Source organism: Schistocerca gregaria, chromosome 1 (assembly GCF_023897955.1).
Source record: "Schistocerca gregaria isolate iqSchGreg1 chromosome 1, iqSchGreg1.2, whole genome shotgun sequence".
Taxonomy (NCBI): Eukaryota; Metazoa; Arthropoda; class Insecta; order Orthoptera; family Acrididae; genus Schistocerca; species Schistocerca gregaria.
Genome location: NC_064920.1, coordinates 727,686,619 through 727,702,481, shown reverse-complemented (window position 1 = coordinate 727,702,481; position 15,863 = coordinate 727,686,619). Strand labels below are relative to the sequence as shown.

The 15,863-nt window shown below is 38.3% G+C and overlaps 1 protein-coding gene across 1 annotated transcript in view; it reads right to left on the bottom strand.

The window, feature by feature from the left end:
* Positions 1-15,863, bottom strand: part of LOC126266846 (germinal-center associated nuclear protein) — a 296,356-nt gene that overhangs the window by 41,725 nt on the left and 238,768 nt on the right. Inside the window, exons 24-25 of the mRNA XM_049971439.1 lie at positions 12,677-12,946; positions 985-1,182 (exon numbers count right to left, since the gene is read on the bottom strand). Of these exons, the coding sequence (XP_049827396.1) occupies positions 985-1,182; positions 12,677-12,946 (468 nt within the window). The remainder of the gene's footprint in view (positions 1-984; positions 1,183-12,676; positions 12,947-15,863) is intronic.

Genomic DNA, 15,863 nt, shown 5'->3' with positions numbered 1-15,863 from the left:
GTTCTGATTGCATATTCCCCAAGGCATTTAGCTTTACGAAGGTTTAAGGTGGAAAGCAGTTGTATAAAGCTATTGTTGACTTTCTACTTACATTACTAACTTGAACAGATATGTGTATGCAAATAAGGTCTTAAACCAACAACAAACATTAATTTCTGAATATTCATCTATCAGCACTCAGACGGCGTTTTATTAGTAAATGAAAATACCTAACAGGATAGCAGTAAGTGAGGAAAATTCATCTGAGGACAGTTTACAGAAAACTGTCTTTCTTAATTTTTATTCTTTTAGTTAAAACTGTTCTTGTCAAATATTTGTCATGAAATACCATTTATACGTGATAACTAAGGTGAAAATCTTAAAATTTTAATGATAAAAACAACAAATGTATATAATTTAAGTTTTAACTTGCTCAGCTTATTCTTCTAAACCATGCCGTATGGAAACAGTTACACTGTAAATTGATGGCACTGTTATAGTGCAGACACTTCAATGTGGCAGTTTTGGCTGGTAGATGTTTTGAACTATGGTCGTGTAGGTAGACGTTGGGCCTGAACTATCACAATTGGACACTGCCAATCTCAGCAAGCAATTTTGCAGTAACTACAAGATTATGATGTGTGTTCTCTGCTCTGCTTCATGTTGTGCAGTGCTCATGTTTTGTTTTATAATTTTGGAATGAGCAAAGAAACCAACGCTCGTCCATTATGGGGTTGAGGTATGACTCCGAATGAATTGGTAATCCATATGGCCATCTGTCAAGTTGCTAATTTGTATGATCAACTGTCCTGTCTGCTTTTGTAGAAGCACAGATAGCAGGTGTAGACTGCAATCCTGTAATACAGAGCTGAGGCTTGTTAGCTCATAGTACTCCCCTCCCCACAAGTGGCCTAAATTCCTGTATGTTTACATGAGTACCTGAATGGTACAATGAAGTGTTTGCTCTATACCATATACTCCTTTGGCCTAAAGTCTAATTCTTACCTTCATGAATACTTCTTGCCAAGTCCTCCAAAACCTTTTCTTGCCTTGATGAGAGTGCCTTCATCTCAGAATCCAGCAGGGCAGCTGCATCAACACTATTTCTGCACATTTTTAGTCTATCCTCAGACTTGAATGATGGAGTAATTCTTTCAGCATCTGACTTCCAAAACACTGAGTGATGTGGAAAATCAACAGCACCTTATAAGAGAAAATCATAAGCTTCACTTGGGTGAATGTGAAATGTATTTTCATATATGGGTTGATATGTAAAAATATATCTACCGTATGTTCAAGTACAAAAATGAATAGCCAGTCTGTTTATGTAATAATGTGTCACATAATGGTTTTAGCAGATTGTATTAGTGTCAAACAAATTCCAAATACCTGAAGTTCTAAAAATGTTAGTATCTAACTCATATCTTAATTCAACAACTAACTTTGTGTGTACACTGATGGGCACTTAAACTATGTGATCAAAAGGAAACCCCCAAAAACGTACGTTTCTCATATTAGGTGCATTGTGCTGCCATCTACTGCCAGGTACTCCACATCAGCGACCTCAGAACATCATGAGAGAGCTGAATGGGGCGCTCTGCAGAACTCACAGACTTCGAAGTTGTCAGGCGATTGGGTGTCACTTAAGTCATATGTCTTTACGTGAGATTTCCACACTCCTAAACATAACTAGGTCCACTGTTTCTGATGTGATAGTGAAGTGGAAACGTGAAGGGACACTTACAGCACAAGGCCGACCAAGCCTATTGACTGATAGACTGCCAACAGTTGAAAAGGGTCGTAATGTGTAATAGGCATACATCTATCCAGACCATCACACAGAAATTACAAACTTCATCAGGATCCACTGCAAGGACTATGACAGTTAGGCGGGAGGTGAGATAACATGGATTTCACGGTCGAGCAGCTGCTCATAAGCCATAAATCACACCAGTAAATGCTAAACGATGCCTCGCTTGGTGTAAGGAGCATAAACATCAGACGATTGAATAGTGGAAAACCGTTGTGTGGAGTGACGAATCACTGTACACCATGTGGCAATCCAATTGCAGGGTGTGGGTATGGTAAATGCCCAGTGAACATCATCTGCCAGCGTGTGTAGTGCCAATAGTAAAATTTGGAGGTGGTGGTGTTATGATGTGGTCGTCTTTTTCATGGAGTGGGCTTGCACTCCTTTGTTGTTCTGCTTGGCGCTATCACAGCACAGGCTTACATTGATGTTTTAAGCACCTTCTTGCTTCCCACTGTTGAAGAGCAATTCGGGGATGGCGATTGCATCTTTCAAGACGATCGAGTACCTGTTCACAGTGCACGGCCTGTGGTGGAGTGGTTGCACGACAATAACACCTCTGCGATGGACTTTCCCGCAGCGAGTCCTGACCTGACTCCTATAGAACACCTTTTGGATGTTTTGGAATGCCGACTTCATGCCAGGCCTCACCGACCAACATCAGTGCAGCACTCTGTGAAGAAAGGGCTGCCATTCCCAAAGAAATCTTTGAGCACCTGACTGAATGTATGCCTGCGAGAGTGGAAGCTGTCACCAAGGCTAAGGGTGGGCCAACACCATACTGAATTGCAGCATTACTGATGGAGGGTGCCACGAACTTGTAAGTCATTTTCAGCCAGGCGTCCGGATACTTTTGATCACATACTGTATTATAATAGGGGTGATACTGAAACATGGACTGTGGAACAACTGGAAAACCAGAGACTCCAAGCATCTAAGATGTGATTTTAAATAAGGATGCTTGATATTAAATGGACAGACAAGGTAAAAAATGAAGTAGTTCTCTGCAAAATCAACACGGGACATAATACATGTAAAATATTAACTTTAAGAAGGGAACGAATGATATCATGAGTGTTCTGACATTAAGGAATAGCTTATAGGTATCAGAAGGATCTGTTGAGTGTTGTTGTCCACCTGCCTCAGTGAATTCAAAAATGTTATTCTGCAAGAGTTTGAACTTCTATACCTATCATCCTATTTCACCTGCAGACAGCTGTAACAGTTCTCTCTTCTCCCCAAAATCCAGTTACTTTTTTCTTATGGCAGGTACTAATAAATTTTAAAGTAATAGACATCTGAAGAAAGATAGTTTACATCTATACAAACTAGATTCCAAAATATTTCACAAAATGTTCATTAATACTTGTCACATCAGAAGAAATTATGGAAACTGACAAGTGCTGATGAGGATGTTAATGGACAAACATCTACCAAACAATAGTACACCTAGAACTATTAATAAAATTGGAAATATATATATATCATGCACTGTAATGTAAATGGTTTAAATACTGAATACTTGAGTGACGAACGCTCTAAAATAGATTAACTGCAACTTTTTTGTACGAGTTTCAAAATGTTAAATATATCATGCGCTGTAATGCAAATGGTTTAAATACTGGATACTCAAATGATAAAGTTCAGAAATAGACAAACTGCAACTTTTTTGTGTAAGTTTAAAAACGATGGAGTAATTTGTTTAAATGGACACTGGTTTAGTGAAGGTACCATAAAAATCTTAAATAAAATTGAAACTTTCATGATGACTACCCTACCAGTATATATAGGAAAAAAAGTCATGTTGAAGTCCATGTATTCTCATTTATTTGATTTAAATTAAAATGTAGGATGTGAGTTTTTCTACTTAAATAAATAGAGTATTTTCTAAGTTTGCTGTATTGAGATAAGGAACCAAAGAATATGAACAGAGTGCTTTCGTTAACTATGTCAATACGTGAACCTGAATCCATAGAAGATAGAAGGAAATGGTCTCACAAACCTTTCTAGTGAAAACAATTGTGCCATAATCAAATTTTTGGCCAAGCGCGAGTTGTCCATGAAAATGAGTAAAATTGGCTTCTTATTTTATTTTATTAATTTGTTTTCTTTTCTTTTCTTTCTTTTTTTTTTTTTAAGTGGATCGACTCGTGTAAGGATCATTTCATTATATCAGAAGGAAAAAAAAATCTGGGACAACAGAAGTTTTATAAAAATATACTAAATAAACCAGAATAGAAATGCTAAATAACAATTTGTCCATTTTATTTGGACTGTTGAGCTCTGTGGCCATGGATAACATTTCACTGTAAAAATACAGCAACCAGTGATAAAAAGTGATACTTTGGAACTTTTTATCATAATAATAATGAAGTTAATGGTTTAATCCCATAAGATCATCTTTGACTGCCAAATTTTGTGGATCAAGCCAAGTTCAACTGTGATCGTCAGGTCAAAGTCTTGTTTTGTGCAAATTCAAGTTAAAAAGAAGTAAATAACAAATGAGTTCTTCTTAACACAAAAGAGTTAAAGTATCCAGGCATTCCCGTCTGAGCTGCTGGAGATGCTGGTCATGTGTGTGTGTGAATTGTGCTTGTTTGTGTGAATCTCTCTCTCCCTCTCTCTCTCTCTCTCTCTCTCTCTCTCTCTCTCTCTCTCTCTCTCTCTGTGTGTGTGTGTGTGTGTGTGTGTGTGTGTGTGTGTGTGTGTGTGTGTGTGTTTACTTTTTTCTGACAAGGTCTTTGGCTGAAAGCTAACATGTTACTGTCTTTTCACTGTGCTTGTCTGCAACTCAACATGTAACCTTTATGGAAGTTTATAGGCACATGGTAGCAGTGAGCAGTGTAAGAAAGAAATATTTGGAGTAAGAAGTTAAGTACATAGAGTTTGAAAGCAGCCAATAATGAGTGAATGCTGCTATCAAAACTGTTCTATATGCTTGAATAGCAGTAAGTAAACAATCAGCATATAACTTTTATGTCCCAAACAAGTGCATCCACATCTGCACTCGACAAACCACCATAAAGTGCATGGCAGATGGTACATCCCATTGCACCAGCTATTAGAGTTTCTTCCTACACCATTCACATATGGAACATGGGAAGGATGACTGTTACAATGCCTCTGAGCATGCAGTAATTATTCTCATCTTATCCTCATGATCCCTATGTGAGCGATACATAAGGGGTTGTAGTAGTCTTCATCACTTAAAGCGGTTCTTGGAACCTTGTTGATAGACTTTCTTGGGATGGTTTATGTCTATCTTCAAGAGTCTTCCAGTTCAGTTCCTTCAGTGTCTCTGTGATATCTGTGATACTCTTCCATGCATCAAACAAACCTGTGACCATTCCTGCTGCTGCTGCCCTTCTCTGTAGACATTCAGTATCCCCTGTCAGATCTACTTGGTACAGGTCCCACACACTTGAGCAAAATTCTGTAACTGGTCACACAAATGATTTGTAAGCAATCTCCTTTGTAGGCTGAGTGCACTTACCAAGTATTCTACAAAGAAACTGACGTCTACCGCCTGCTGTACCTATTACTGACCCACTTCATCATTCTGTTTCATATCCTTAATTGACTCACTGATATTATAGTCATTAGTCATAGCATGCTACGTGTTTTGTGCACAGTTCTACATTTCTGAAAATTTAAATCAAATTGCTAGTCTTTGAAACTCTGTGAAATCTTATCAAAATCTGATTGAATATTTATGCAGCTTCTCTCAGATCGTACTTCATTATACATAACTCCATCTTCTGCTAAAAGCCTGATTTTAATATTAATATTGTCTGAAAGGTCATCAATCTACAATATGAACAACAAGGGTCCCAACACACTTCCCTGGGGCACACCTGAAGTTAATTCTGCATATGACTCTCCATCTAAGGTAACATGCTGTGCCCTACTTAACAAAAAGACCTCAATCCAGTTACAATTTTCACGTGATAACCTAAATGATTGTACTTTTGAGAATAAGCATAGGTGTGATACTGAGTCAAATGCTTTTTGGAAATCAAGAAACACTGCATCTATCTGACTAACTTGAGCCAAAGCTTTCAGTAGGTCGTGTGAGAAAACTGCCAGTTAGGTTTCACATGATTGATGTTTTCGAGACCCATGCTCGTTGTCACTGAGGAAGCCATTCTCTTCAAGATACCTCATTATGATTGATGTCAGAATATATTCTAAGATTCTGCAACAAATAGGTGTCAAGGATACTAGATGGTAATTTTGTGGATCATTTCTACTACTCTTTTCGTAGATAGGTGAGCCCTGTGCTATTTCACATGAACTGGCACAGCTACGATATTTTATATGTAGAATAGGGGCTAACTCAGCCAAATATTCAGTACAGAATCTGACAGGGATTCCACTGGACCCTGTAGTTTTGTTAAATTTTAATGATTTCCACTGTCTCAATACCACTGACAATAATACTTATTTCACTCATCTTTCCAATGGTACAAGGATTAATTGGGACAATTCTCCTGGGTTTTACTTTGTAAATGAACATTTGAAAGCAGTGTTAAGCATTTCAGCTTTTGCTTTGCTACCCTCAATTTCAGTTCCTGTCTCATTTGCTAAAGACTGGACACCAACTTCAATGCCACTAACAACCTCTATAAGCAACCAGAATTTCTTTGGGTTTTGTGAAATACATTGGACAATATTCTATTAAGGCAGTCAATTAAGGGGTCACACATTACTCTCTTGACAGCTAAATGTGTTTCATTTAGTATCTTTCTCTATAGCCCTACACTTTGTTTTGTATCTATTATGCAGTAATCTCTGTTCCTTTAGGAGTTTCATTTCGTGCCCACCTTTGATACTATGTTTTGCCCAAACAGTCTCACATGCAGCTTCTGTTTCTATCTTTGTGGATTTGACTTTCTTGTCTGCTGCAACAAATACACCACTGCCATTTCCCATTCGCCTACCCTTTCGGAACACACTTAAATTTTTCCCAAAAATCTCGCATCTATCAATTTCAGGTTTCAACCAGCTTTTTGTACCTAATATTATGTCAGCTTCACTGGTTTGCAGGAGTGCTTCAATCTCTGGCATGTTTTTGTGAATGCTTCAGCAGTTAACCATTAGGATTTTAATACTCTCACTTGTGGGAGGCATTTCTTTCGATCTCACACTGATACTTCTGGGTTTCTTACAGCTGTTGTTATCTGCACTGGATAGAGAGTTGTCTAATCTAAAAAAGAAAACCTTGTGCGCACACCACACACAGTCAACTACCTGAGTAGCAGCCTCTGATGTGTAGTGCAAACCTAACTCATTTAGGGGGCACCTACAGTTCTCAACCCTACGATGCAAGTCCACCAAGTCACAGCATAGCTTGTCACAAAAGCCTCTGGTTCAGTTTCTTCCACTCAACTCAGAACCAAAGGGTCTAGATTAGTTCTGGAGAAACAATGCAAATTGTGTACTTTGCTAAACTCCATGCACAAGGCTGGCCTCCTCAACTTTCTCTGCCAATTGCTGGAATGACCGAAGTAAGACCTCGAAGCCCAGACAACAGGCATCATTTATTAAAACATGTGCCACAATCTGCATTTGGTTACACCCTGTTCCTTCAATGGTTGCTGGAATAGCCTCTTCAACATGTTGAATGAGACCCTGAGGGCACCACGTATACATAATGAGAGCACCTGGTGTCCTTTCTAAGCCCTTGCAGCCATTGCCCAAATGGGTATCATCATTTGCTACAGGTTTGAACTGCTGATGATTAACAGACCCTACCCTTTTGTGTTTGTCTCCTCTTGACACTGGACCAAGTGACTCCCACTGTTTCTGTTTCAGTGAAAGACAACACCACAAACTTGTTGGTTTTGGGGATTAGTACAACTCTGAGTCCTCCCTGGCCCCCATCCACACTGTATAGGACACCTAGATCCACCACTGACATGGCACTCACAGCCACATGGCCAAGTAGTGACAGATCCTGCACTTTCTGCAAAGGAGACTGGATCCACAGGGGAGAATAGTACCTGAGATACCTATAGTACTGGTATCATAGGTACACAGCTCTCAGGAACACTTCCAACGTACTGATTTGCAGCAGCTGCCAATCATTTAACAGTAGTCAGGTTGATTTCCAGCTGCTTATGAACGTCAACTACCTCACCCCATGTATGAGAACAGCATTCACTATGGGCTGCATTTTGGCTGGTGCAGTGTGTTACAGGGCAGTGAACAAATAACTTTAAATTATGTTTTAATCTGTTGCGCTAAAAAGATGTTAATTCCCAATAAGAACAGGAACAAATACACAAAACAAGATTTTGATGAAGGCAAAATATTTTGATGTTAATTATAGTTGATTTTGAAGTTAATTGTAGTTGTTAGCAAACTTGAAAACGGAATTAATTTATTGCTTAAACTGTTATACCAATGCACGCATGTTGAAAACAATACCAGTAGTAAGCATTGTATTCTATGTGTAATCATAAGGTGGTGGCTCAGTAGGTGTGTCCTGGAATGCAGTGCAGAAGATGTCATGGTCAATCCCATGTCAGTCTTGGAAAATTTTGTTCCACTTACCACTTTTTTAGCCTCTGGCAATGTTTGTTAATGTGCAAAATATTGAGTTGTTTAAGTTTAGGACTCAGAGAAAAACAAAACTGTGAGGCAGATGTTACAGCTGCACTAATGACTTGCACAATACAACATAGCAGTCAGTGCACCAGATGAGGAGCCTGAATGAGCTTAGCCTAAAATGCTATTTAAATCTGTATAAGAACAAGAAATGAACAAGATGGTTCAAATGGCTCTGAGCACTATGGGACTTAACATCTGAGATCATCAGTCCCTAGAGCTACTTAAACCTAACTAACCTAAGGACATCATGCACATCCATGCCCGAGGCAGGATTCGAACCTGCGACCGTAGCGGTCACGCATTTCCAGACTGAAGCGCCTAGAACCGCTTGGCCACAGTGGCTGGCAAATGAACAAGAACATAACAGATAATAATATAAACTATTTTTTCCAGCCAAATTAGTTTCAAGCAATTTATTCAAGAACATTAAAATGTATACAAATCACCGTTTATAGCTTTGGGATAAAAATCTGCATTGTCAACATAGGAATTGGAAATAGGAATAAACTGTGGCTTCAGGCCTGCTCTCAGTGTCTGCTCATTTTCTGTAACAGCAGCCCTGATGAAATTACTGCTTCTTGTTTCATGCATTTCAACTTGGAAGAGTTTTGACTCTGTTTTTGTTCCAGCTTACACAGCACATGTAGTTACATAGAGGGGGAATGTAATAACTGTGAAGTGCATCCTGAAATTACACCCTGCCACTCATAAACCCTTTGTTGGTCCTTTTCTTAATATTGATGTAACTCATTTTCAAACACTGCAAGTCATTATTTGTCCCTATGTTCTGTGAATTCCTCACCTTTCTTTGTTGTCCGTAGTAAGTTCCTTTTTTTTTATGCTGACACAATACGACTTCCAGTATAAAATCTTTTTCGGTTGGGGAGAAGTTGAACATCACAACTTTTTGGTTACTTTCCTCCATCTTTACAAAACACCACCTTCAATAATAAATACTAGGTATCTACAATGTACAATAAATGTCTGCAGCCAAAAAGTTCAATAACATTGTCAATAGTTGATTTTACCAGTGTTGTCAAGCATGTTTCATGGCAATCTGGTCAACACTGTCCCTGCCCACAGCATCCAAGGACAGTGGTCAAATGGGGCCAAGTTGTGCTTGTGTGAATGTATGTGTGTTTTCTACTTCAGAAGAAGGCCCTTTGGTCGTAAGCTAAAATGTATAGCAGTCTTTTTGTTGTGTCTGTTAGCGACTCTACATCTGCTCTACATGGTGAGTAGAAATCTATTTCTTTTCATAACAGTGTTGTTATACCATCCAGCAGTTTCCATTGTTTAATGGACAAGTTATGTAAGTTTGCATTTGCAATGAACATTTTAGATAGTGCCACTGATGTGGACACAACAAAAATTGCATATCATAGATACTTCCAATTGTTTATAGAGTATAGTATGGCTTTTTGGGGAAATTTGAGCAATATAGTGTGCATCCTGAAATTACAGAAAAGAATTATTAGAAACGTGTGTGCTGTAAAGCAATGGAAATCATGTTGCACGCTATTTGAAAAAAATGCAATTATTAACAGTTCTCGCCCTACACATCTACGATATTATCATATTTTTACATAGCAATTTACAATCATTTATGAAAAACTATTTCAATCACTCATGTAATATGAGAAATAAAGATAGTTTTATGTTTCCTCTTCATTGTTTTACTTACATGCTCAGATTCCCCAATACATGGGAATTACAATTTACAAACAATTTTAAGACAGGAACATTCTGAGTGTGAAGCTAGACTCAATGGGGTGGGTGGTGGGAGGTGTGGAAGGTGGGGCTGGTGGGTGGTGTGTGTGGGGGTGGGGAACCAAGTTAGTCTTTGTTAGTAATGGTATTATTTACAATTCAGTTGAAGATTTCATGAAGGCTGAACTGAATATTTGAGCAGGATATAGTTGGTCAATAGTCTTTTCACAAAGAAGTTACATTAATGTTAAAATACTATGATCTATGACAACTTACTAACTATCCTGTACTCTAATTAAATGATTAGCATCTGTTTCGAATAAGCTGAAAAATTCACAATTCACAATCAATTCAAAATGTTCATTCATGTTTTGTTTTCCTCATCACACACAAAAGATTTTATACTTTGTTGTGACAAGTGTCACTGCAAAAAACTTGTCACAGTCTGACTCAAATTATCTATCTTTAGAGACTCTTGCCATGATCACAGGATTGTGCCTTTGGGTGGTTAGGTGAATGTGTGTGTGTGAATGTGTGCCCTTGTGCTAGGAAAAGACTCACTGCTTGAAAGCTAGTGTAGATGCTGTTTCCTGTTATGTGTATCTGTGCTCCTCACATCAATCCGCTATAGGTGAGTAGTTGACTTTCACTTATTTGACATAAAGAGCTTCTTCTAAATCTACAAAAACTAGAAATATAGATTCAGTTTTTCTTCTAAGACAAGTTAAAGGGTCAGTATTGCTTCACATGTTTCTACATTTCTCCAAAATCCAAAATGATCTTGCCTTGGTCAACCCTAAAAAGTCTTTCTATTGTTCTGTGAATAATTTGTGTAAGTATTCTGTAACCATTACTCATGAAATCAATGGTTTGATATTATTCACACCTATCAGCGCATTTTTCTTTGATATTGGGATTATTAAATTCTACTTGTAGTCTAAGGGTATTTTGTGAGTCTCTTATCTGTTGCATACCAGGTAGAGTGGTTAATTCTCCCAAGAGAGTCAACAGTTCTGAGTGAATAGTATCTTAGCCAGGTATCTCGTTTCAACTCAGCGCTTTCAGTGCTCTGTTACGTTCCACTTACAGAATAAAATCTTACATCTTTTCTTCTTCTACTCCCTCTTTCCATCACACAATAGTTTCTTCAAGGTTTTTTCCTCTCTTTCTGTAATGTAATGTATGAATGACGTTCCACTTAATATTCACAAAGCAGAAGTGGTACTTTTTGCAGATTACACTAGCACTCTAATAAATTAAATCATGGAGAAAGCAACAAAAGAAAATGTAAATGATATTTTCCAAAGAATTATTTGGTGTTCTCAGAAAACAGCCACTCGCTCAATTTCGAAAACACACACTATATTAAATAATGTACAGCAACTAGAGTCATACCAACAATTGACGTGGTGCACAATAAGGAGCCAAATATTCAGTTTGGTACAACAAATAGTCATACCAACAGCTAATGTAGTACATGAGCAGGAGTCAATAAATAGGGTACAATGCTCCAAATTCTGGGTGTAAGTATTGAAAAAACCTTGAACTGGAAGAAGCATGTTTTTGAGCTTCTCAAACAATTAAGTTCAGCTACTTCCGATCTTTGTATAACTGCTAATCTTGGAGACAAAAGCATTAAAATTCCTGGCAGATTTGTCATATTTCCACTCAATAATGTCTTACAGAAGAATTTTCTGGGGTAACCCACCACTTATAAAAAAGTACTGATTGTAGAAAAACAAGCAGTAAGAACAACATGCGGTGTTCACCCATGGATGTCATGAGTTACCCCTTTAAGGAGCAAGGCATTTTCACAACATCATCACAATACATATATTTGCTAATGAAATTCATCATGAATGATCAATTACAATTTGAGAAGAATGGTTAGGTTAAGACCTACAACACTAGAGAGAAAAATGACCCTTAATGCCCACTATTAAAGCTGTCAGTGCCCCAGAAATGAGTTCAATATGCAATATACATATCCTGTAAAATGACTTGTACTACATCATTTTCATGAAAGAATCATTCAAATGACTATGGAACATGTAGCTAACTAATGGACTAATTTATGGAGTTTTAATCTGTAGTTCGTAAACAATAAATTTTGGGCAGAGTCCAAATCTAATTCTTGAAATGTAATGTGTGCAGTTTTGTACTTGCTTTCAACCTTACAAGGTCAGATCGGTCAGTCATCCAGATGTTGTCCCAGCAACTACCAAAAATTCTCCTCACTCTTCTTCATGAACCCTATGTTAGTGTAGTCTCTCCACATACACACCTTGATGTAGATTCACTTGATCTCTGTATTGTTGAGATATAAAAGCCACTCCTCTGTCACAAGGTTGATGGTTCGTAATGAACAATTATAGGGGAATGTAAGTTGAATTCATCTAAGTGAAATTTCATAATAATCAGAATTACAGGGCATACCAATGCTGAAGAGAGTTAAATTTAAATTGAAAAATGAGGTTCATAAGTCCATCACCAATTTGTTTGTTAAAATAATCAAATAATGCTATAAGAAGTATACGTAAGGCAATTTGTTGCCTCCATACTAACCAGATATTAACTCCTTTTCCAGCTTTGCTAATATGGAATTCTGTTGCTTCTCCAGGTGGTCCACCTTATTTTCCAACAAAGATACTTCTCTTAAAACATTCCTTAATCTCATGCTCCCATGAATGGCAGGGCTACCCTGCTTATCAAGACATGACCTGGCTGCCATTTGGACTGGTTCATCAACTTCTGTTTCTAGGCATTCAGGTAGGATTTCAGCTTCTTCTTGGGGTGTAGTGTTCATGATTTCTGGCTCATTTGGTACCAGTTGACCTAGAATTAAAAAAACATTTTTATCATGTGCAACAGATAATGTGAATATATAAGTCGCAATATCTTATGTATTATTTATGGTTCATTATTTATGAAAACAACAAAAATTGCAAAAATAGCTAGCTCAAATTATGCAATGTTCAAATTTTATAACTGTACACAGAATGACTGACTGTTATAAAATAATAGTCCCAGAATCAGTCACATATTCAGATTAATGTTTTCTGCTAAAAAACAGCTTACTACAATATGACTACAGAAATTCCAGGTTTGAATAGAGGGAATATTCCACATGGGAAATATATATCTAAAAACAAAGATGATGTAACTTACCAAACAAAAGCTCTGGCAGGTCGATAGACACACAAACATACACACAAAACTCAAGCTTTCGCAACCAACGGGTGCTTCTTCAGGAAAAAGGGAAGGAGAGGGAAAGACGAAAGGATGCGGATTTTAAGGGAGAGGGTAAGGAGTCATTCCAATCCTGGGAGCGGAAAGACTTACCTTAGGGGGAAAAAAGGACAGGTATACACTCGCACACACACACATATCCATCCGCACATACACAGACACAAGCAGACATTTCTTCCTGGCTCAACATCTTTAAACTTACTCGCCCAACAACACACAGCAGTCACATCAACGCAACCATCATAAACTGCTTTCATTCTATGATGAATCTCCTTTTGGGTGACACCTGCTGTCAAGATTTCAATGACTGCATATTGCTTAAATCGTATTATCGACCATCTGTGCAGGGTTCCATACTTTAAACTGTAACAACACAATCATTCAATATTAAGGCTTCCCGCTAACTGGAGCTGTAGAGAAGAGGCTATGGAACAAGCCAGACCTGCCGTATACCAATGCTACCAACTGTTGAAGAGTTATGAATGGGGAGGCATTACTTTTCAGTCAACTCTCGTATCACATATGAACTGAAGTTGGCATAGAGCATATCTTTGACTTCCTCTCTCTCTTACACCTTCACTGCTATTCTTGTCATATTGTTCTCTCAGCAGGTGGACTCCTCTCATTCTGTGATCTAACTGACCTGACACTCCATTCTGATCTCTCTCAGTCACCATTTTTTTGTCTCTGAGGAAGAAACAGAACAGAATTCAGAAAGCTAGAAATAGTTTTTATACTATTGAGTGTTCCTATTGGTAGAACTTAGTATTTCACCTCCAAAAGGTATGTGCTGGGCAAACAATCTCTCTCCTTGTAATTTAACAAATTTTTAAACTGAATTTGCCTTTTGATACAATAACAACTTGCATCCCTAGTGTTGGAAATTTAAATATTTCAGTGAAGCACTCAAACTGCAGACTTATTATTGTATTGTTGTTGTGTTGTTGTCTTCAGTCCTGAGACTGGTTTGATGCAGCTCTCCATGCTACTCTATCCTGTGCAAGCTTCTTCATCTCCCAGTACCTACTGCAACCTACATCCTTCTGAATCTGCTTAGTGTATTCATCTCTTGGTCTCCCTCTACGATTTTTACCCTCCATGCTGCCCTCCAACGCTAAATTTGTGATCCCTTGATGCCTCAAAACATGTCCTACCAATTATTGTATATGCATATTATATGTCCTGGTACATGAAAACGAGGACAAAGAATGTGTACAACCTTTTGAAATGGGAGCAGCAGAGGGGTGGTGGTGGTGGTTAGTGTTTAACGTCCTTTCGACAACGAGGTCATTAGAGACGGAGCGCAAGCTTGGGTTAGGGAAGGATTGCAAAGGAAATCGGCCGTGCCCTTTCAAAGGAATCATCCCGGCATTTGCCTGATACGATTTAGGGAAATGACGGAAAACCTAAATCAGGATGGCCAGAGACGGGATTGAACCGTCGTCCTCCCGAATGCGAGTCCAGTGTGCTAACCACTGCGCCACCTCGCTCGGGATGGATTATAAAATACCACATGGCATTACAGGTTTACATAAAATCTTCTTTTTACACTTCAAGGAGTGGATGTTGGCCTGTTCCAAATCCAAAGGCAATTAACACAACTGTTGTTTCCATCTCTTCAATCACCATTCTATACTATCTTTTCCAGTAGCATTAAAATGTAATGGCTGCCATGGCAGATGCTCAGGTGGCATCTTTCGGGTACGATTACACTTCTTCTCTGGTAGTGCCTAATCTGTTCTGTCATTGTTGTTTTCACGTATAGTTGCTGGTTTTATGTCTTCACTCGCCACTCTCTCAATGTCAGTCCAAGAAGGGATCCCAGAATCATCATCTAAGCTGTTTCAATACTTTATTCCTCTTCTGCTAATTTGCAGGTAGGCACAATTAAAAGACACTTGCACATAAGGTTTTGGCCACAGCATTCACAGAAAAAAAGAAACACACATCATTCATCCACACAAGCAAGCATCTCATGCACACATGACCCCAACTCCGGCTGATTGGGCCAGAATGTCGTTGGAAGAAGAGGAACACACACCATTTATTCACACAAGCAAGTGTACCTCAGCACACATGAATGCCAACTCTGGCAGCTCAGACCAGAACGTCAGAATGCATTCAGAGCCGAGCTGCCAGAGTCGGTGGTCATGTGTGTGTGTATTTTTGTGCATGTAATTTGCTAGCTTATGTGGCTCAATGGTGTGTGTTTCTCTTTTTCCGGTGAAGGCTGTGGCTAAAAGCTTATGTGTAAGTGTCTCTTCATTGTGCCTGTCTGCATTTTAGCATGGCATATTTATTGTAAGTAGCAACCTATCTTTTTGTACACTGTTAATAACAAAAATAAGAGCCAGACTAGAAATTCAGTAATCAGATCAGTGGGTCAATTAAGAGATGAAAAAAAATATTATAACAGAATGTCATATTGGGATACAAGCAGAGTAAATTTAGAATCTGAAGGGTGAAATTGTAAGAAACTAATTTTAAAAACCTAGTACTGAAA